Source organism: Pelophylax lessonae, assembly GCF_965119305.1.
Source record: "Pelophylax lessonae genome assembly, chromosome: 3".
NCBI lineage: Eukaryota > Metazoa > Chordata > Amphibia > Anura > Ranidae > Pelophylax > Pelophylax lessonae.
This window is the reverse complement of record NC_138770.1, coordinates 506545024-506567543: the sequence shown is the minus strand read 5'-3', so window position 1 is coordinate 506567543 and position 22520 is coordinate 506545024. Positions and strand designations below refer to the sequence as shown.

At 44.4% G+C, this 22520-nt stretch overlaps 1 protein-coding gene across 1 annotated transcript in view; it reads left to right on the top strand.

Moving 5' to 3' along the window:
- TTC27 (tetratricopeptide repeat domain 27) overlaps positions 1-3454 on the top strand; it is a 747788-nt gene extending 744334 nt beyond the window's left edge. Inside the window, exon 21 of the mRNA XM_082252288.1 lies at positions 3275-3454. Coding sequence (XP_082108414.1) covers positions 3275-3397 — 123 coding nt within the window. The 3' untranslated portion in view covers positions 3398-3454. The remainder of the gene's footprint in view (positions 1-3274) is intronic.
- Positions 3455-22520: the final 19066 nt, after the last annotated feature.

Here is a 22520-nt window from a genome sequence, read left to right as displayed (position 1 = left end):
GGCTTTAATGGCATGGCTGTTAAAAGTCAGGTATTGAGGGATGGGGGTATTTCTGACACTGTGATTCCTACGCTCTTGAAGACTAGGAAGTCGACCTCCAGGAAGATATATCATCCTACATTTCATGGTGTGAATCGCTGAAGAGGCACCCTCGCTTGTTTTCGGTTGCTAGGGTTTTGGCCTTTCTGCAGAAAGGGGTTGCACAGCGGTTGGCTTTGGATCAAAGGCCAAGTATCGGCCTTGGAGATATATTTTCAACACACATAAGCTATGCATGCCTTGCTTTAGTACCTTCATTCAGGGAGTGCACCATATGGCTCCTCCGAGATGGTCCCCGCTACCTCAGTGGGATCTAAATCTGGTATTATCTGTTCTTCTAAAGCCTCCTTTTGAGAACATTCGGGAGATTCCCCTGCCTTTATTGTCCAAGAAGGTTGCCTTTTTGGTGGCTATCACTTCTGCCCGCAGGGTGTCTGAGCTGGCGGCATTGTCCTGCCGTTCACCTTATCTGGTGGTCCACAGGGATAAAGTGATACTCCGACCAAATCAATCTTTTCTTCCTAAAGTGATTTCTGATTTTCGTTTGAATGACGACATCGTGCTGCCTTCACTCTGTCTCAAGCCCAAGCATCCTAAGGAAATTGCCTTGTATTCTTTGGATGTGGTTCGAGCAATCGGGGTTTACCTGGCGATTATGGAGTCATTCAGAAAATCAGATGCTCTTTTCGTCCTTACTGAGGGACCTCATAAGGGATTGACTGTGCCTGCTGTGACCATTTCCAGATGGATCAGGCAGGCGGTTGTTCAGGCTTATTCGCTGAAGGGTCAGGTTCCTCCTTTCCCAGTGAAGGCACATTCTACTAGAGTGTTGAGTGCCTCTTGGGCTTTTCGTCATCAGGCATCAGTGATGCAAGTTTGCAAAGCGGCAACTTTGTGCAGAGGTCTGTGCATACGTTCACCAAATTCTACAAAACTGATGTGTTGGCATCCTCGAATGCCTCTTTTGGCCGCAAGGTTTTGCAGGCTGCTGTTTAAAGAGAATCTTTTTTGTTCTCTTTGAGGGTGTATGTTTCTGCTGTGTATGTTCCTGGTTGAGCTCAATATTACCTGGCTGGCTACGTTTAGCCTTTGGGGAGTTACGTTCTTCTTTGCCTTGTCTTCCCACCCCTCATAAAAATACTGCTTTGGGACATCCCAATGGTCTAAGAAGATATGTAGGTGCGTCTGTCGATGAACGATAGAGAAAACTGGATTTTTGTACTTACCATAAAATCCTTTTCTCTGAAGTTCCTCGACAGACGAAGCACCCGCCCCTCTGCTTCTGAGTGAATGGGGTTTTTTGTCTTCTAAACACTGCTTGCAACTAAACTGGCTGCTGTAGCAGAGTGTGTGGGGTTATGCCTGCAGGGACAGCCCACATAGGCGTGGTAAAGCTTTTTCCTGCCTAGTGCCTATTACTGATTGGAGGAACATAACCCAATGGTCTAAGAAGATATGGAGCTGCGTCTGTCGGTGAACTTAAGAGAAAAGGATTTTATGGTAAGTACAAAAATCCATTTTTTTCCATATTGCTTTAGCCCAGCACCTTGCTTTATATTATCTTTATGAATCCTTAATTCTCCTTGTTAATTAATTGAAGGTTGTATACTAGGTGTCTGGGGCGGGTTGGTGTCCCTTTGCCTGTCAACCTAATAAAGGTATACATTGTCAAATGGTTATGCAGTATGTTTCTTGGTTGCCTTCCCCTCTTAAGGTGGTGCTTGGCACTTCTCCTGCCTACTGTTGATCGGCTATGACTTGGTTGCTCTTTTAGTGACCCCCTCCTCTCTTTTGTCCCACTTAGGAACTGTTCAGCTGTGATGAAGAGAACAGCTGAGGGACTAATAGAACTTTTGTTACATCGCTTCTACTGTTTGAACTGGGACTGATGTTTGGGTGGGGAAGAAGGTGGGAGGGGAAAGGGGACAGATTATTTGCTTTACCTGTGATGTTAAAATAAACTGCTCAATAAAAACTATTTGATATATAAAAATGAAAAAAAAAAAAGATCTCCTGCTAATGCGTTTGGTCCACTGTTTCCCACCCATTTATCTAATAATATAATGCTTAGATTGACCATGTGATTATAGCAAACAGTTCCATTCAGTGCTCCCTCCTCCTTTGGAAGGTTACTTAAAGCCTCGCATAGTATGTAGTTAACCTGGATATTTTGTTTTTTTCAACAAATATAGTTTAACATATAGTGCGGTAGAGGTAGAGTTTAAAAAAAAAAAGCTTAAAAACTGGCAAATAAAAAGATTAGGCTAGACGAAAGACATTTCACAGAATATGACTGCAAAAGTATTAGGCCGGTTTCATACTGCTGCGCTGTGGTTTGGATGCAGCGCTGGTGTACCCATGGTTTATGTGAAGTTAACCTTTCTCTTAGATCTGAAAACACACCAAAGATGCAGGACTTTTGTTGAGCTTTCAGAAAAGCACCAAAAACATGCGATGTAAAAAAGTCTATGGAAAACTGTGGGTTAAATGCGCAAAAAACGCTGGTACACCTGCCAAACCACAGTGCAGCAGTGTGAAGACTGCCTTATAGATAGATGAGTTTAGGTTTAAAGGTGTTTGGATTATGAAAAACAAAAATTAAATGATTCTGGGGGATGCTGGCATTGATGAGATCTCTTTTTGGTGCTGATACAGTACGGTGGGAGATTTATACAGAGTGCAAGAATAATGAAGCATAGTGATTATCACGTTATTTTACAATGTCATGCCATGTAGTCAACACACTTTATCCAGCAGCAGGACAAAGATACACAGCATACCTCTAAGCTATGCAAAAGCTATTTGGTGTTGAATTGGTTTTCCAGGATACAGTCTTTGATGGACTGACCGGCACAATCACTAGCTCTTAATCTTATCAAGCTCTAGTGGGAAGAGCTTTACTTTAAGATGTGGGTTAACATTTTCTGAATATCTTAAAAAAACTGAAGCTAGAATGTCAAAGGTCTGCAAAGCTATAATTGCTGCAGATGGAGGGTACTTTGATTAACCTAAAGTTTTAAAAAAAGAACGTGAGGAATGGCATGACATTGTTAATGTATTGGCTGTACTTTCTGATGCAGTTATTGCTACTTTGATCAAAAGAATTATCAGTTGCAATCAAAAACATGACCATTTCTGGGTTATTCTAGACTTTTTTTTAAAGGCTATCATGTATATTTACATATATGTACGTTTTCTTTGTAAAATAATATGTTTATTTTATTCTTTGTTGCAGCAAATCTTTACAGATGTGGCAAGTGGAGAGCTGTCAGTTGAGTTAGCTGATGAAGTTCGAACAATGGACAATCTTATTACTGAAATTCAAGAAATCAGTAATCAGTTACGTAATCAATACTGAATGGGAATTCACTTTGTAACAAAATCTACTGTACAATAAATGTTTTGTTTCTTAAAAGCCTTGGCATGTTTTGATTTCCACTCTTCTTAGCTACAAACTCATAATCTCCTTCAGTATCATGTTTTTGGCCTATACGTATTGGTTTTGGACACCCTAGAATGACTACAGTTTTATTATTTACACGGCACTTCTTTGGGATTAGTTTTACATGAGTGCATCAACTAATTGGCTGAGGTCCACAGAGTGAAACTGCTGATGGCTGAAAAAGTCATCTTTTATGTCACAAAACTGAGATCTGTGCAATTTTCCACTATTAATCATGGGACCGCATGATTGCAATGGTGAGTTATTATACTAATATTGTCAAACTACTTTCACGGGTCAGTCTTCAGTTAATGCAGACTAACACATGAACATTAAATGCTGGTTAAATGGTATAATTTTTTTCCCATATATTATCAACCACATCTAGTGAAAAATCTAAAGTTAATCCTAAATATATATGTTTTATGTAGCAATTCATGTAAAGGGTTCAGAGATTTATTGAAATCTATTCCTGGCACAACAGGCACCAGCAGTCTAATGTGCCTGCACCAGCCACACAGGTTAAAACACTAACATTAAAATTTTCTGATAGAGGGCTGCGCTGACTTTGGACTTGATAAAACACAGTGAACCAACACCAGCAGATGACATTGCTCCCCGAATCATCACAGGCTGTGGAAAATTTAGCATTTCATTTGGAAATCAAGGACCCTGAATCTGGAGGAAGAGTGAAAAGGCACAGAATCCAAGTTGTATGAGGTTCAGTGTGAAGTTTCTACAGTCAGTGATTTTTTGGGAAGCCATGTCTTCTGCTGGTGTTGGTCCACTGTGTTTTATCCAAAGTCAGTCTACCAAGAAATTTTAGAGCATTTCATGTTTCTCTCTGCCAGGGGAGGATCCAAAGTTTAGTCTCGGGAGGGGCACTGCCAGAAAATAGGGTGTTGCTTACAGAACTGTTTTTAACTTATCATGCAGTCCTAACCTTGTTTGAAACAGTGACATGTTTAAAATGATTCCACTTCCTCACAGCGCGGAGGAGGTAGGGAAGAATAGTAGACCTGCCAACCACAGTATTTAAAATGTTAAGGCCAGCCACGACAGTGGTTGCGGTCTTAACACTTATCAACATCACATTAGATCTTTATGTTTTCCCCGTGGGTCTCCTGATGCACTATACTGTATCTCCATCTGGGACTCCTTCCCTCCACCACATACCGTTTCAAAACTTAAGGGAGAAGGCTTCTACAGCACACCTCTCCATTCGGGACTCATGCCCCTTCAGGGGTGCCCAATCTTTTGAGGAGAGAGGAACACTTTAGCACCTTGGTAACCGGTTGCGGGCCACAATGAGTGGAGCAGGCAGATGACAGGTCCATGTTCACTAAGCATATGCAGAGCAGACATGGACAAAGCCGTATCTACTCTATGGGCCCTCAGATCCACCCACAAAGAAGGGGGTGGATCCCCTTCTGCTTTTTTAAGTGGATCGGATTGGAGATAGGCGGGTGTAAACGGACACAAGTCCATTTACATCTGCTGCTCTATAGAGGTGAATGGAGGGTCCAATTTAGTCCACATGAAAAACAGACAGGCGTACCCGATTAGCCGGATTGTGTGAAAGGGGCCTAAGGCTGCTTTCACATGGATGTCGTTTACCTGCACCTCAACTGACCTCAATCTTCACTTCTTCCTCAGGATTACTGCAGGTATTGCTGGCTGCTGCTGTCCCAAAGGTGGGTATGGCTGATGGCTGCTGCTGGCTGGCTGTCCTACAGGGCTGGTACTGCTGGTGGGTACTTCTGGCAGGTACTGCTGGTGGGTTCTACTGGCTGGTTCTGCTGGCTGGTACTGATAGTGGGTTCTGCTGGCTGGTACTGCTAGATGGTGCTGCTGGTTGGTTTTCGCTGGCTGTTGCTGGTGGGTACTGCTGGCTGGTACTTCTAGTGGGTTCTGCAGGCTGGTACTGCTAGTGGGTACTGTTGGCTGGTAATGCTGGTGGGTTCTGCTGGCTGGTGCTGGTGGGTACTGCTAGTGGGTTCTGCTGGCTGGTACTGCTGATGGGTACTGCTGACTGGTGCTGGTGGGTACTGTTTTTGGGTTCTGCTGGCTGGTACTACTGGTGGCTTCTGCTGCCTGGTGCTGGTGGGTACTGCTGGCTGGTACTGCTGACTGGTGCTGGTGGGTACTGCTGGCGGATACTGCTGGCTTATATTGCTGGCTGGTACTGGTGGGTACTACTGGCGGGGTACTGCTAATTGGTACTGCTGGCGGGTAATGCTGGCTGGCACTGGTGGGTACTGTTGGTGAGTATTGCTGGCTGTTACTGCTGGCGGGTACTGTTGGTGGGTATTGCTGGCTGTTAGTACTGGCTGGTACTACTGGCAAGTACTGCTGGTTAGTGCTGGTGGATACTGTTGGTGGGTTGTGCTGGCTGGTACTGATAGTGGGTTCTGCTGGCTGGTACTGCTAGATGGTGCTGCTGGTTGGTTTTCGCTGGCTGTTGCTGGTGGGTACTGCTGGCTGGTACTTCTAGTGGGTTCTGCAGGCTGGTACTGCTAGTGGGTACTGTTGGCTGGTAATGCTGGTGGGTTCTGCTGGCTGGTGCTGGTGGGTACTGCTAGTGGGTTCTGCTGGGTGGTACTGCTGATGGGTACTGCTGACTGGTGCTGGTGGGTACTGTTTTTGGGTTCTGCTGGCTGGTACTACTGGTGGCTTCTGGTGCTGGTGGGTACTGCTAACTGGTGCTGGTGGGTACTTCTGGCTGGTACTGCTGGCTGGTACTGCTGACTGGTGCTGGTGGGTACTGCTGGCGGATACTGCTGGCTTATATTGCTGGCTGGTACTGGTGGGTACTACTGGCGGGGTACTGCTAATTGGTACTGCTGGCGGGTAATGCTGGCTAGCACTGGTGGGTACTGTTGGTGAGTATTGCTGGCTGTTACTGCTGGCGGGTACTGTTGGTGGGTATTGCTGGCTGTTAGTACTGGCTGGTACTACTGGCGAGTACTGCTGGTTAGTGCTGGTGGGTACTTCTGGTGGATACTGTTGGTGGGTATTGCTGGCTGGTACTGTTGTTGAGCATTTCTGACTGTTACTGCTGGCAGGTACTGTTGGTGGGTATTGCTGGCTGTTACTGCTGGCGGGTACTGTTGCTGGGTTCCCAACCCACCATTCCTGAGCATCAGCGTGACAGGAGCCGCGCTGGAGGAAGCAGAGCCGCTGCTTCCTGTATCGCTCCTGTCACAGGTGGAGTGCATTTGGTATCACTCCGTCTGTGACAGGAACCGGCACTATACAGGAAGCATCGGTTCTGCTTCTTCTAGTTCTGGCTCCATTATTTACAGTGATGCTCGGGGATGGCGGGTCAGGAACCCACAATCTGGACTTACTGACCCGCCATCCCAGAGCAGGAGGGAGAGCCACTAATATTTTCTGGGGAGGGGGGGGGGGGCAATTTCCCCGCTGCCCCCCCCCCCCCTGGGTCTGCCCCTGCTCTCTGCTGACCAGCTTTAAATAGATGCTGATTTAATTTTTCAGTGGGACTTGGCACCTGCCCACACTGCCAAAAGTACAAATACCTGGTTTAATGATCATGGTATCACTGTGCTTGTTTGGCCAGCAAACTTGCCTGACCTAAACCCAATAGAGAATCTGTGGGGTATTGTCAAGAGGCAGATGAGGAACATCAGACCCTACAATGCAGAGGAGCCGAAAGCCACTTTCAAAGAAACCTTGGCTTCCATAACATCTGAGCAATGCCATAGGCTGATCACCGCCATGCCACGCCGCATTGATGCAGTAATTCATGCAAAAGGAGACCTGACCAAGTATTGAGTGCATACTATAATGTACATGGACATACTTTTCAGTAAGCCAACATTTCTGTATTAAAAATCCTTTTTTTTAAATGATGATTTCATTTATTAAGGGAAAAAAGCTGCCCAAACCTGCCTGGCCCTATGTGAAAAACTTCAATGCCACCTAAAGCTAAAAACTGGTTGTGCCACCCTTGGCGGCAGCAACTGCAATCCAATAACTGTCAATGAGTCTTTCACGTCGCTGTGGAGGAATTTTGTCCCACTCTTGTTTGCAGAATTGTTTTAAAACAGCCACATTGGAGGGTTTTCCAGCATGAACGGCCTGTTTAAAGTCATGTCACAGCATCTCAATTTGATTTTGACTACGCCATTCCTAAACCTTAGATTTGTTTTTGTTTTTTTGAATCATTCAGAGGTGGATTGCTTGTGTGTTTCATATCACTGCTGAATAACCCAAGTGTGCTAGAGCTTGAGGTCAAGAACTGATGGTCAGACATTCTCCTTCAGGATTTTCTGGTAGAGCGCACAGGGTTCATGATTCCATCATTTATGGCAAGTTGCCCAGGTCCTGAAGCTGCAAAGCAGCCCCAGACCATCACACTACTACCCCTATGCTTGATTGTGGGTATGATGTTATTTTTAGTGTTAGTTTTACGCCAGATGTAACGAGGCGCACACCTTCCAAAAACATCAACTTAATCAGTCCACAGAATATTCCCCCAAAAGTATTGGGGATAATCAATTTTTTGTTTTTCGGCAAATATGAGACGAGCCTTTGTGTTCTTTTCAGACAGCAATGGCTTTCGCCTTGAAATAATCCCATGGATGCCAATTTTGCCCAGTCTTTTTCTTATTGTTGAATCATGAACACTAACCTTAACTAAGGGAAAAGAAGCCTGCAGTTCTTTAGATGATGTTCTGGGTTCTTTCATGACCTCCTGGATGAGTCGCTGTCATGCTCTTCAAGTAATATTGGTAGACCAGCCACTCCTAGGAAGGTTCAGCACTGTTCCAAGTTTTCTCCATTTGTGGATAAAGGCTCTCCCTGTGGCCTTAGAAATGGCTTTGTAACCCTTTCCAGACTGATACATTTCAATAACTTTGTTTCTTACCTGTTCTTGAATTTCTTTAGATCGTGGCATGATTTGTTGCTTTTTGAGATCTGTTTAAGTGATTTCTTGATCCCGTCTGGCAGTAATCAGGCCTGGGTGTGGCAAGTGAAATTTAACTCCGCTTTCCAAAAAATGTGGAGGATCACAGTTTGTTCATGATTTAGCAAAGGGAGGGGGGAGCAAAAATCTGCATTGTACTTTTACAAGTTGCCATTTAAAGTGGATGTAAACCCCATTCATGAAATCTGACCTGGGCACATAGATCTGTAGTGTTTTCATATCTCTCTTTAAAGCCCTAAGTCCCGTAGCTTTCTCCTGTTCTGTTCCTCTGTTATCAGCATGATAACTTCTGACAAGTTCTCTGTCAACTGAGAGAAAACCAGGCTGAAATTTGTGTTGGAGTGGGTGCCTTTAAATAGATTAGCAGACAGCTGGTCTATTCACAGCACAGCTTCTCATGTTTCTTCCTCTGTGGAGAGTTGGTATGTGCCTTTTTTTCAGTCAGCTGTCTCACAGTGTATGGCTAAATTTCCCTACCACAGGTGAACCCGGAAGAGGAAATTCGAACAGGACATACACTTTCTAAACAGTCTAGAAAGCAGGTAAAATTTATGTAGGGAGATATGTTTCATCTCTGTGCATCATCTGAGGCTGTTCACTTCACTGGGTATATGTGAGGGTTTACATCCACTTTAAGACATTATGCAGTGTGTCCTGCCATAACACTGCTGGCTGGGCTATCATAGCAGTTGGAGGTATGGAAGAACATACATCACATTGAAGCTTGGGACCCATTCATAGTCAAATTACTGCAATCACAATTTCCATATAATTAGACTCTGTTTGCCCTCTCCTGGCATGCTCATCAGTTTTTACTGTTTCAGTAAGCTCCTTGTAGTAAGCCAAATGTGGAGTCAGCTTTTCGCTGAGAGAGTGCACAGGGGATTGACCCAAATATCTTAACTCAGCACCTCTTTCCTTAATGGAAAGCCCCATTGTAAATGTTCCTTTAGCTGTGCTAGTATTTTATTCACTGTAACATTGTCATACATTATTTGTTTTCATTTAACAATTATCTTACTCAAGCATGCTCAGTTTTAAATGGACCTAGCATCAGATACATTTTTTATGCCAATTATATTCATGCTTACTCGTGTAATTGTAACACTTAGTTTTACCATTCATACAGTTTTATTACATCTATGTTTCCATTGTGGATTTTGCTTCCTAACAGAAAATAAAATTAAATATATTGACATTTAAGATTAGTTCCCAAAACAAGTAGCCCCAATGGGGAGATTTAATATCTACCCTAAATTTCAGTGATAACTGTACAGTTATAGATTTCTCCTCACTTTCTGTCCTGTTGACATTGGTACGTGTTAATGTTCCCAAAATGGACACAGATAGTAATAAAAACTTGAAGAAGGTTTTAACTCTTCCCCTCTACCCAAAACTGTAGAAAAAAAGGTTTTGCCTAGATTTCCTTTTAAAAGACTCTGCTTGGAGGTCATCTTTTTATTTCTCCTTTAAAACCTTAATGAACAATCATTAAACTTGTTTGGTGAATTTCTTTCATAAACAGACATTGCGGAATTTCTATACAGCCAACATAAACTGTGGCCAAAGATGCCAGGGGTAGCACACGGCCTCCTACACAATATATTATCTAATGATTGTATAATAAAAGCTTCCATCCTGCCTGTCGGTGCAATCATTGCTGTCTCTGAAGAGTTAGTGCATTTTTTCTGTGGCGGAATACTGTGCAATTACAAATCACCCACTCTGGGTCTGTACACCAAGTACAAACTTGCTCGCTGAGAGTACTAGGCATACAGATGCAATGTGTCAATTTCAGCCTCTAAGCTTCCAGCCTTGTGTGTGTGTTTGTGATACTAATACTGTCAGGGGCAGCTTCCTATCAGCTAATAAAAGTGCACAGTGATGGTTCACTTTTGTAATTGCTCAACATTGTGAACATGCTCGTGCCGTTCCTTCAGAGCTGTGTGCCGCGGCCGAGAGTGATGTCATTGCAGCTCGGCCAGAGCCTGCGTACCCAGAAAGATGACTGGTGAAGATGAAAGCCCTGTCAGTGGTGGCAGCGTGCCGCTGAAGGGCTTTATTTTAAGGTAATGCAGTGCATACTAGCACATTAGAATATTGCATTGCGGGGGGAAATTTATATTTTAAGAGTTTACTACCGCTTTAATAGTTCAGCATTTTTGTGTCAATACAGTGAATCACAACACATTGATTTGTGTGCTTTAGTGGTGCACGTTGTTTCAGAACATCAGTGTGAATGGGCACAAGTCTATCTAGACTTTAGAACTGAAGGCATCTTTGCTTGTCAAAAAAATATAATGCATTAGGAATCATTCTGCTTCTTCATAGACAACACCCCTTTTCCCCATTTTTTTTTTTTTAACTCAAGTCATTCCTTCATACAATTGTTAGTTTTGTGCATTGTTATTTAAATGCTATACAATATATGGTGCTTAATTTGCAACAAACAGTCAATTTGTCATGTGGATTTGTTACTTGTGGAAAAAAGTTTTTTTTCTTAAATTGTATCTACATTTGGACAAATGCTTTAGTATTACATCACTATTTGAAGAGCACACAGCAAGCTAGGGGAAACAATCTTAAAACATCTCCTAAATTGTTCATATGAAGCTAGAAGCCATGGTGCCGCTTTGGTCAGTTGCACCAAGAGATCTGCACACAGACCCCTATTATACTGTACAACTGTACAGAAATCCAGCAGAAGATCTTTTCATAACAATGATTGACAGCGGGATTCCTAGAAAGCTTCTGTTGTTTGCTAGAGACAAATTTGAAGTCTGCTAAGCTGAATAAACTGCTTTAGAAAAGCTTAGACTGGGGCCAGTCCAGCTAATCTCCTAAGATAAATCTTCATAATTGGCCAGGAAAGTACAGTATAAATGTGTTACTGTAACTGTTGCCAGATGAGCTGATCTTCAGGAGGGATTTTTAATATGTGACTGTATGTAAATACAACGTGATCCTGTACTTCATTACAGGGAAGAGTTATACTACTATACCGAATGTAAGGAATTTGAATTGTGTATATTGGTGTTCCCTGACTTCAGAATTTCTTTGGGCCATTCATTTAAAAGACCTGGATGGCTTATTTCTAGTCCATCAATTGAATTTCCTGATCCGCAGGTTATAAAGTCAACAGTGAAATGGAATTTAGTTTTTCTCTTATGAAGGTTTGTTTGCTCTTTCTACCATTTTATGCCACCTATACCTTTAATATACTTACTATTTTAAATCTAAACATAAAAAGACAATAACCTGTGACTTCAGGATAACATATGGTCTGCATTGTCACCTTTCGTGGCAAACCTAGCCACTCTGATGCACTGATTCACAATGCTGGTTCACACTGATGCAAATGGGACCGTAGGCAGAACAATAAACAATATTCAAATGGATTATCAAACAACTGGACTCACTTTTGGATTAATAGGCCATGGCCTTCTATTACAGGCTTTAAATACTTAATTGCATATTGCAAAAGCGTAACTTTTATTATTAACATACACAGCAAACCATATATTCAAATATATGCTCACACCAACTTAGCTCAGCTATTGTAAGCTTGAGCTAATACCATTAACATAAAGTTCCCTTTTCACAAAAGGGAGAAAACCTCATAATAAGGCCACAACATAGGGAAGGGGGGAGGGGAGAGGGGTGGGATGTGGTTTCTTCTTCTGTCCTTTGCCGACTGCATCTCTTTCTTTATATAGGTCACAGTCCCTGCTCCCAACTGTTTGAGGGCCCCAGTAACCAATTACATGTACTGTAAGTTCATTAAATTAGCTTTTAAAATAAATTTCAATTAGTCTGCCACGCCCCCATAGGTTTGGGGGTGGGGACATTTTTCCCCCCACTCCACACCTTTCATGGAACCGTAGGCAGAATAATAACATTAAAATAAAACATCAAACAACCTGACTCTTTTTTGGATTAACAGGCCAAATATTTAATTGCATATTGCAAAAGCATATTTTTTATTAATATCAGTGGCGGCTGGTGCTCAAAATTTTTAGGGGGGAGCAAACAGAAAAATGTAATAGGCATTGCTTTGCGGCAAAAAAACGCTGTAAAAAATTGCGTGACTTTGAGGTTGCAAAAGTGTGAAAGGGGCCTTCAGTAATTAAGGTATAGTGTGCCCCCTTTCAATGCAGAGAGACCAGCATGCCCCCTTTCAATGCAGAGAGACCAGCGTGCCCTCTTTCAATGCACAGTGACCCCCCTTTCAATGCACAGTGACCAGCGTGCCCCCTTTCAATGCACAGTGACCAGTGTGCCCCTATAAAAACAGTGACCAGCGTGCCCCCTTCAATGCAGTGGCCAGCATACATGCCCCCTTTCAATGCAGTGACCAGCATACATGCCCCCTTTCAATGCAGCGACCAGCGTACATGCACCCTTTCAATGCAGTGACCAGCGTACATGCCCACTTTCAATGCAGTGACCAGTGTACATGCCCCTTTCAATGCAGTGACCAGCGTACATGCCCCCTTTCAATGCAGTGACCAGCGTACATGCCCCCTTTCAATGCAGTGACCAGCGTACATGCCCCCTTTCAATGCAGTGACCAGCGTACATGCCCCTTTCAATGCAATGACCAGCGTACATGCCCCCTTTCAATGCAGTGACCAGCGTACATGCCCCCTTTCAATGCAGTGACCAGCGTACATGCCCCCTTTCAATGCAGTGTCCAGCGTACATGCCCCTTTCAATGCAGTGACCAGCGTACATGCCCCTTTCAATGCAGTGACCAGCGTACATGCACCTTTCAATGCAGTGACCAGCGTACATGCCCCTTTCAATGCAGTGACCAGCGTACATGCCCCCTTCAAAGCAGTGACCAGCATACATGCCCCTTTCAATGCATTGACCAGCGTACATGCCCCTTTCAAAGCAGTGACCAGCATACATGCCCCTTTCAATGCATTGACCAGCGTACATGCCCCTTTCAATGCAGTGACCAGCATACATGCCCCCTTTCAATGCAGTGACCAGCGTACATGCCCCCTTTCAATGCAGTGACCAGCGTACATGCCCCCTTTCAATGCAGCGACCAGCGTACATGCACCCTTTCAATGCAGTGACCAGCGTACATGCCCACTTTCAATGCAGTGACCAGTGTACATGCCCCTTTCAATGCAGTGACCAGCGTACATGCCCCCTTTCAATGCAGTGACCAGCGTACATGCCCCCTTTCAATGCAGTGACCAGCGTACATGCCCCCTTTCAATGCAGTGACCAGCGTACATGCCCCTTTCAATGCAATGACCAGCGTACATGCCCCCTTTCAATGCAGTGACCAGCGTACATGCCCCCTTTCAATGCAGTGACCAGCGTACATGCCCCCTTTCAATGCAGTGTCCAGCGTACATGCCCCTTTCAATGCAGTGACCAGCGTACATGCCCCTTTCAATGCAGTGACCAGCGTACATGCACCTTTCAATGCAGTGACCAGCGTACATGCCCCTTTCAATGCAGTGACCAGCGTACATGCCCCCTTCAAAGCAGTGACCAGCATACATGCCCCTTTCAATGCATTGACCAGCGTACATGCCCCTTTCAAAGCAGTGACCAGCATACATGCCCCTTTCAATGCATTGACCAGCGTACATGCCCCTTTCAATGCAGTGACCAGCATACATGCCCCCTTTCAATGCAGTGACCAGCGTACATGCCCCCTTTCAATGCAGTGACCAGCGTACATGCCCCCTTTCAATGCAGTGACCAGCGTACAAGCCCCCTTTCAATACAGTGACCAGCGTACATGCCCCTTTTCAATGCAGTGACCAGCGTACATGCCCCTTTCAATGCAGTGACCAGCATACATGCCCCCTTTCAATGCAGAGATCAGCGTGCGTGCCCCCTTCAATGCAGTGACCAGCATACATTCCCCCAATGCAGAGATCAGCGTGCGTGCCCCTGTTCTATGCAGTGACCAGCATACATTCCCCCAATGCAGAGATCAGCGTGCGTGCCCCCTTACCTACCTGGAGCAGCAGCGGCGGCGGGCAGTTTCTCCTCAGTCCCCCGGCGCAGCTTCTCCTCAGCCCCGGCGGCGCATCTCCTCCAGTCCTCCCGCTCCCGCCTCCTCCTCGGCCAATGGCATGGGGTTTGCCTTGCTGCCAATCAAGAAGCGCGTATCGGACGCGCTTCCTGATTGTCCAGGAGGAGGATCGGTGTGACAATAGCAAATTTTCATTCGCTATTGTCACACAATGGGTGGGCTCGGCTCCACTGCTCTGCGCCCGGCTCCACCCTTTGCATCACCCTATTAGAGCCTCTGGCTCTAATCAGGTGATTTAAAAAAAAAACATTAAGCTCCATGCGTCCGGCACCCCTGCATGCAGATTAGGGGGCCGGACGCATGGATGGGGGGGGCGGTGCCCCTGCGCCCTCAATACACCAGCCGCCACTGATTAATATACACAGCAAACCTTTTACCATTAACATAAAGTCCCACAAGCCAGACTTAACCACAATGAGACTGGCACCCCACCTTGGCAGCAGCCAACTCTCTACACAAGATTGTAAGTCTATGTTGAAATTATCAAGTGCAATTTCGGACAAGTAAACTTGGTCATGTCTGTAAAATCCAGGCAAACTACCCTATAAATAAAATATCGATATAATCTCCCTTCCATATTTTTTCTTTGACCAAAGTTTGTAAATGAAATCCTAGCGTCGAAAGTTCACAAGAAAGAACTTCTTCTAAGCATGATTCTAGCACAACAGAAGGATAAACAGGAGACGACATCATCTCAACTGAGGAACTATTCGTGGTAGTAGCGACATTGCTAATAGCATATGACGGAGTAGCATTAACAACATGATTACTCCATACAGACACCACATCTGCCCTTGGAGAACAGCAAACTCTTTAAAAAAATGTCACATCATTTCTTTCCTCTTGTGTTTTATGTAATAGTTTTGTGTAACCATGGTAACCATAGAGTGTCAATCAAATCCACAGGGTTAGTAATACATTTTGGAATAGTTTACAAGTTTTTTTTTACCATTTTTTTTAAAAGTGTGTTGTCCTCTTTGTCCTCATCCCTAGACAGGGACCGGGATTTGAACCGGCCCGGTCGCTTACACAGCCTCATGTTCCTTTGTAAAGGCGGCTCTAAGCATGCACCCACCGAAAAGACTAAAGAGCCGAGATCCGTCATGTAATGGGCCGAGGAAGGATTAATCTCCCGTGGAAGAGAAGCTGCTAACCTGGAAGAGGAAGGCAGGATTAGAGGAGCAACAGGAGGACAAAGCAGAGGCCCAGCGACATTTTAACTTAGGGGTGTACTCACTTTTGTTGCCAGCAGTTTAGACATTAATGGCTGTGTGTTGAGGTATTTTGAGGGGACAGCAAATTTACACTGTTATTTAAGCTGTACACTCACTACTTTACATTGTAGCAAAGTGTAATTTCTTCAGTGTTGTCTCATGAAAAGAAACAATAAAATGTTTTCAAAAATTTGAGGGGTGTACTTTTGTGAGATACTGTACTTGCCAGTTTTTCTGATTATAGATTCTTTAACAATACCTGTCTAGTCCTTCCTGCATTTAGATTTCCAATCCTACTTAAGTGGTCTCTCTCCCATCTGTTTGTCACATTAATGATATAATAAAATATTTACAAAAATGTGAGCGGTATACTCACTTTTGTGAGATACTGTAAACTGACAGGCCGTGCACAGAGAGCATTAATCAGAGAAGCAGCCAAGAGGCCCATGGTACCTCTGGAGGAGCTGCAGAGATCCACAGCTCAGGTGGGAGAATCTGTCCACAGGACAACTATTAGTCATGCACTCCACAAATCTGGCCTTTATGGAAGAGTGGCAAGAAGAAAGCCATTGTTGAAAAAAGCCATAAGAAGTCCCATTTTCAGTTTTGCGAGAAGCCATGTGGAAGAAGGTGCTCTGGACAGATGAGACCAAAACGGAACTTTCTGTTCCGTTCATTGAGAGACACAGCTCCATATTCTTTGCCATAGGGTTATGCTGCCCCCTAAAGGAATAGGACTAGGCAGACAACACAAAAGCTTGGCTATGCCCCATGGGCTGTCCTTAGCATAATCCCGCTCTCTGCTTAGAGATACTCAGTTTTTTGTTTGCCTAGTTCAGGAGTAGGACTTAGTCTCCCTGCCAGGCCCTAGGTCCTGGCATTTTTGTCTATCTTTTTGCTGTTTGTTTTTGGATCCTTTTTTCTTTCTGTGGAGATCTTCTAGCAACTGCCGGGCTGAGCGATGGGCTGGTCTATTGTAGTTTCAGTGGTCCCCTCAGTCCGGCCAGCAAGTGCGTGCAGACCATAGCTCCACGCTCAGACGGCTGCGACTGCGGCCCACGAGTTAAACATCTCGCAAGATTGCATACAACCGGGTCTTGACCTGAGTTGCAGCATTCCTTCTGGCCGACAGCTCCCCCACTTCAATGGCGAGGAGATTTCTGTCTTGGGAGTTTTACCCGTACGCTTCGCTAGATTGGTAAGTAAGGGCCCTCTCCTCTCCTTCCCTGGGTACGGTGTGGGTACTGCCTGGGGTGGTTGCTTTGTCCTGCTTCTAAGGAATGGATGGTCCCATCAGCAGGGGGTTTCCCCTATTTCCAAGGCGACTAAGGTAACCATGTTTTTGGTGGTTTAATCCCTGGCTTTTAGATATCAGGCTGACCAGCGGGCTGAATCGCTAAGGCCTGTTACATGTTTACTATGGCTAGTGCCTGGTTTGACCTCCGCTCTGGTGTCTCAGACACGGATGGGGTGGACAAAGCTTTTGCGTCTTACCATGGGGGGTGACCAGTTTTCCCCCTGCCTATGGTGCACTGGAGGTTCAGTTGGTCCAGGGTCTGCAGGTTGTCTGCGATGCATCCTTGGATGTGGTTCCCATGGGGCTCTAAGCTAGCTTAGGCGTATTTTGTGGCTGAAGTGTAGGTCTTCGGATTACACCTCCGGAACGGCCCTGGCTGAATTGCCTTTCCATGCGAGCGCCTGTTCAAGGTTACTCTGGATGACATTATTAGGGGTCTGAGTATCTTCCTTCCACTGGGAAGGGGAAGGCGCCTCACTGGCAGTTTAGGACTTTTTTAGCCCATGAGGAGAAGTTTTTTCGTCCCCAAGGAGCAGGCTTCTTCAGGCCTGCTGACAAGGCCCTTTCAGCATGAAGGTTTGACCCCATCCTTGTCTTACATGGGGGAGACGTCTTTGCTGGTTCCGGAGCCATAGCCTTGCCAGGTCAGCGACCAGGGGGTCCACGTGGTGGTCATATCAGGTCCTTGTCCTTTAAAAAGGTTCCTTTCTTCCAATGTGCACCTGCCCCCAGATCGACTGCAAGCTCTGTTGTGGGCAGGGCAGAACTTGTTGTCCCAGGTTGTGTTCATCCCTGTTCCGTTGTGGAAGCATTTTTCGGGGGTTATATTTATACCCTTTCATGGTTCCCAGGAAGGAAGGCAAGTTCATCTGATTCTGGACCTCAGTGGCCCAGGATTTTACTGTGAGTAAAAAAATCCTAATTTTTGGCCTAAAAGAAAAACGCAATGTGTGGCAGAAAACGAACACTGCACATCACCCTGAACACACCATCTCCACCGTGAAACATGGTGGTAACAGCATCATTCTGTGGGGATGCATTTATTCAGCAGGGACAGGGAAGCTGGTCAAAGTTGGGGAAGATGGATGGAGCCAAATACAGGGCAATCTTAGAAGAAAACCTGTTAGTCTGCAGCAAAAGACTGGGGCAGAGGTTCACCTTCCAGCAGGACAACAACCCTAAACATACAGCCTGAGCTACAATGGAATGGTAGATGTGTTGGAATGGCCCAGTCAAAATCCAGAGCTAAATCCATTTGAGAATCTGTGGCAGGACTTGCATTGCTGTTCACAGAGGCTCTCCATCCAATCTGACAGAGCTTGAGCTATTTTGCAAAGAAGAATGGGCAAAAATGTCATACTTTAGATGTGCAAAGCTGGTAGAGACATGCCCAAAAAGAATTAGTATCCAAAGGACATAACTGTAGAGGAGCAAACTGCTTTTTCTTTAGATCAGAAACAGGTAGGACTCTGTAACACAGGTTGTTAAAATCCTGGCAATGTACATCAATTACACATAGGGGATAGTTTTTTTTTTCTCAGCAAAAGTTGAGTTAAACTTTAAATGCTTTGCTGTCCTTCCCAGTAAACCTCTCCCCTGGCACACTACATTGCTTTCATTTGGGTGCAAACAATCTTTAGCTTATAAGTTTTACCCCCCAAAAAATAGCCCAATGCTGTAGAAACCTACAGTGCCTTGCGAAAGTATTCGGCCCCCTTGAACTTTGCGACCTTTTGCCACATTTCAGGCTTCAAACATAAAGATATAAAACTGTAATTTTTTTTGAAGAATCAACAACAAGTGGGACACAATCATGAAGGGGAACGAAATTTATTGGATATTTCAAACTTTGTTAACAAATAAAAAACTGAAAAATTGGGCGTGCAAAATTATTCAGCCCCTTTACTTTCAGTGCAGCAAACTCTCTCCAGAAGTTCAGTGAGGATCTCTGAATGATCCAATGTTGACCTAAATGACTAATGATGATAAATAGAATCCACCTGTGTGTAATCAAGTCTCCGTATAAATGCACCTGCACTGTGATAGTCTGAGAGGTCCATTTAAAGCGCAGAGAGCATCATGAAGAACAAGGAACACACCAGACAGGCCCGAGATACTGTTGTGGAGAAGTTTAAAGCCGGATTTGGATACAAAAAGATTTCCCAAGCTTTAAACATCCCAAGGAGCACTATGCAAGCGATAATATTGAAATGGAAGGAGTATCAGACCACTGCAAATCTACGAAGACCTGGCCGTCCCTCTAAACTTTCAGCTCATACAAGGAGAAGACTGATCAGAGATGCAGCCAAGAGGCCCATGATCACTCTGGATGAACTGCAGAGATCTACAGCTGAGGTGGGAGACTCTGTCCATAGGACAACAATCAGTTGTATACTGCACAAATCTGGCTTTTATGGAAGAGTAGCAAGAAGAAAGCCATTTCTTAAAGATATCCATAAAAAGTGTTGTTTAAAGTTTGCCACATGCCACCTGGGAGACACACCAAACATGTGGAAGAAGGTGCTCTGGTCAGATGAAACCAATGCAAAATGTTATGTTTGGCGTAAAAGCAACACAGCTCATCACCCTGAACACAACATCCCCACTGTCAAACATGGTGGTGGCAGCATCATGGTTTGGGCCTGCTTTTCTTCAGCAGGGACAGGGAAGGTGGTTAAAATTGATGGGAAGATGGATGGAGCCAAATACAGGACCATTCTGGAAGAAAACCTGATGGAGTCTGCAAAAGACCTGAGACTGGGACGGAGATTTGTCTTCCAACAAGACAATGATCCAAAACATAAAGCAAAATCTACAATGGAATGGTTCACAAATAAACATATTCAGGTGTTAGAATGGCCAAGTCAAAGTCCAGACTTGAATCCAATCGAGAATCTGTGGAAAGAACTGAAAACTGCTGTTCACAAACGCTCTCCATCCAACCTCACGGAGCTCGAGCTGTTTTGCAAGGAGGAATGGGCAAAAGTTTCAGTCTCTCGATGTGCAAAACGGATAGAGACATACCCCAAGCGGCTTACAGCTGTAATCGCAGCAAAGGGTGGCGCTACAAAGTATTAACTTAAGGGGGCTGAATAATTTTGCACTCCCGATTTTTCAGTTTTTTATTTGTTAAAAAAGTTTGAAATATCCAATAAATTTCCTTCCACTTCATGATTGTGTCCCACTTGTTGTTGATTCTTCAAAAAAAATTACAGTTTTATACCTTTACGTTTGAAGCCTGAAATGTGGCAAAAGGTCAAAAAGTTCAAGGAGGCCGAAATACTTTCGCAATGCACTGTAGATCCTTCCCTCTTACACTAAGATGTTAGGCCTGCATTTAGTTCTGTATGCTTCTGCTGTCTTCCAATTGTTGCACATGGAAGAGGCACTATTTTACAGCCTAGTTCTCTAAATTGATTAAGCAACCTCTACCAACTATACATTATGGCTATTGTCCCAACATGTGGAAAAACAACTGGGTTATGCTCAGTCTGTCCCAGTAATCTGTCTGCCTGTCCACCAAAAACCTAAACCTTCAGAATGCAAAAAAACATTCGACTGAAGACATACAGTACACCCTCACATTTTTGTCAATATTTTATTTTATCTTTTCATGTGACAACACTAAATAAATGACACTTTGCTACAATGTAAAGTAGTGTGTGTGTGTGTGTGTGTGTGTGTGTGTGTGTGTGTGTGTAAAGCTTGTATAACTGTATTCTATGCTCAAAAATCTCAAAAAACCTTTGAATGTAAGGCCAGTCTATTTTTGGAAATTAAATACTTTTAAAAATATATCAAAGATTATATTAATCCTAAGGGACTGAGAGTACATGCCTTTCCTAATGTTTGGGAGGTAAATCCAGACTTTAAACTAGTATGGGAGTAAAATCTGAGGGCGTGCTCTAAAAGAATGATGGAACTACACATACAATACTACAATCAGCAGATTGTGGTGGTAGATGAAGAAATTAACAAAATATACAGTAATAATAATGAGACATGATCCCATAATAGCTTCAAGTCCAGAGGCGGCTCTCTAATTAGGCCGGTAAGGCGGCCGCCGAAGGCCTCGCACTTAAAGGGGCCTCGCATCTTTCCCAAACTTTTTTTTTTTTTTTTTTTTTTTTTTTTTTAGCCCTGTCCTGACCTCACCATGCGACACGCCAGGTCGCCGGGGGCCGCATCCGCACTCCACATTCCACACATTGCGGCGCTATGCGCTAGCGTAGTAGACTGAGTGTCAGTGTCTCTAGACTGTCTGCATAGTGCATAACTCCAGCCAGGCCCGGCCCCGCACACACTCACATCGGACGGTTTCTTCTGACTGCTGCTGCACTGTCTCCGCCTCAGGCTGCATTCAGCGAATCATGGTCGGGGATTGCGATGACGTCACGATGTGATGTCACGTAACCCCACCCCTGCATTCTCCCGGCTTCGGTACCATGAGGAGAACTTGCAGAGAACAGCAGATGAGAAGAAGAAGACGAAAGGTAAGGACTGGAGTCTGGAGCTGGGTGACTGACTGCAAAAACAAGGCCTGTAGTGTCCTGTCCAAGAGGCAGCCAGCCCGCCGCCGGCCCTGCAGTGACTAGTAGTACTGTGTGTCCGACTGTCAGTCCTGTCATCCTTATTCTGAAATTCTGAATGAATAAATTAAATAATACCTTTCCATCCAGGCTAGCTTGAAATTAAACGTCTATGTGTATGGGAAACGAAACGCTATGCAATTGAAAAAATGAGATGAAAAAAAAAATAATAATAATAAAGTGCTCAGTCTCAGTGCTTCTGCTTCATGTATCGTGCTAGTTCTTATTTTATGACAAACAAAGACTGTTAAGAAGAGGAAAGATGGCACCTGATCCATCCACTCCATCCATCCATCCACTCCCTTCTCTCGTCTGCCTCCCAGTGAGTACTCTAATGTAAGGGGCACCCTTCTTCCATCTCTCTCCATTCATTTCTTTCTCCCTCCCCTCTTTCTTCCTTTCTCCCTTTCTTTCTTTCTTTCTTTCTCCCTCCCTCCCCTCTTTCATTCTTTCTTTCTCCCTCCCCCCCCTCTTCCCCCCCCCTCCCCTCTTTCTTCCTTTCTCCCTTTCTTTCTTTCTTTCTTTCTTTCTTTCTCTTTCTTTCATTCATTCTTTCTTTCTCCCTCCCCTCTTTCTCCCCCTTCCCTCTTTCTTTCTTTCTTTCTTTCTTTCTTTCTTTCTTTCTTTCTTTCTTTCTTTCTTTCTTTCTTTCTTTCTTTCTTTCTTTCTTTCTTTCTTTCTTTCTTTCTTTCCCTTTATTTCTTTTCTTTCTTTCTCCCTCCCTCCCCTCTTTCTCCCCCTCCCCTCTTTCTCCCCCTCCCCTCTTTCTTTCTCTTTCTCCCTTTCTTTCTTTTCTTTCTTTCTCCCTCCCTCCCCTCTTTCATTCATTCTTTCTCCCTCCCCTCTTTCTCCCCCTCCCCTCTTTTTCTTTCTTTCTTTCTTTCTTTCTTTCTTTCTTTCTTTCTTTCTTTCTTTCTTTCT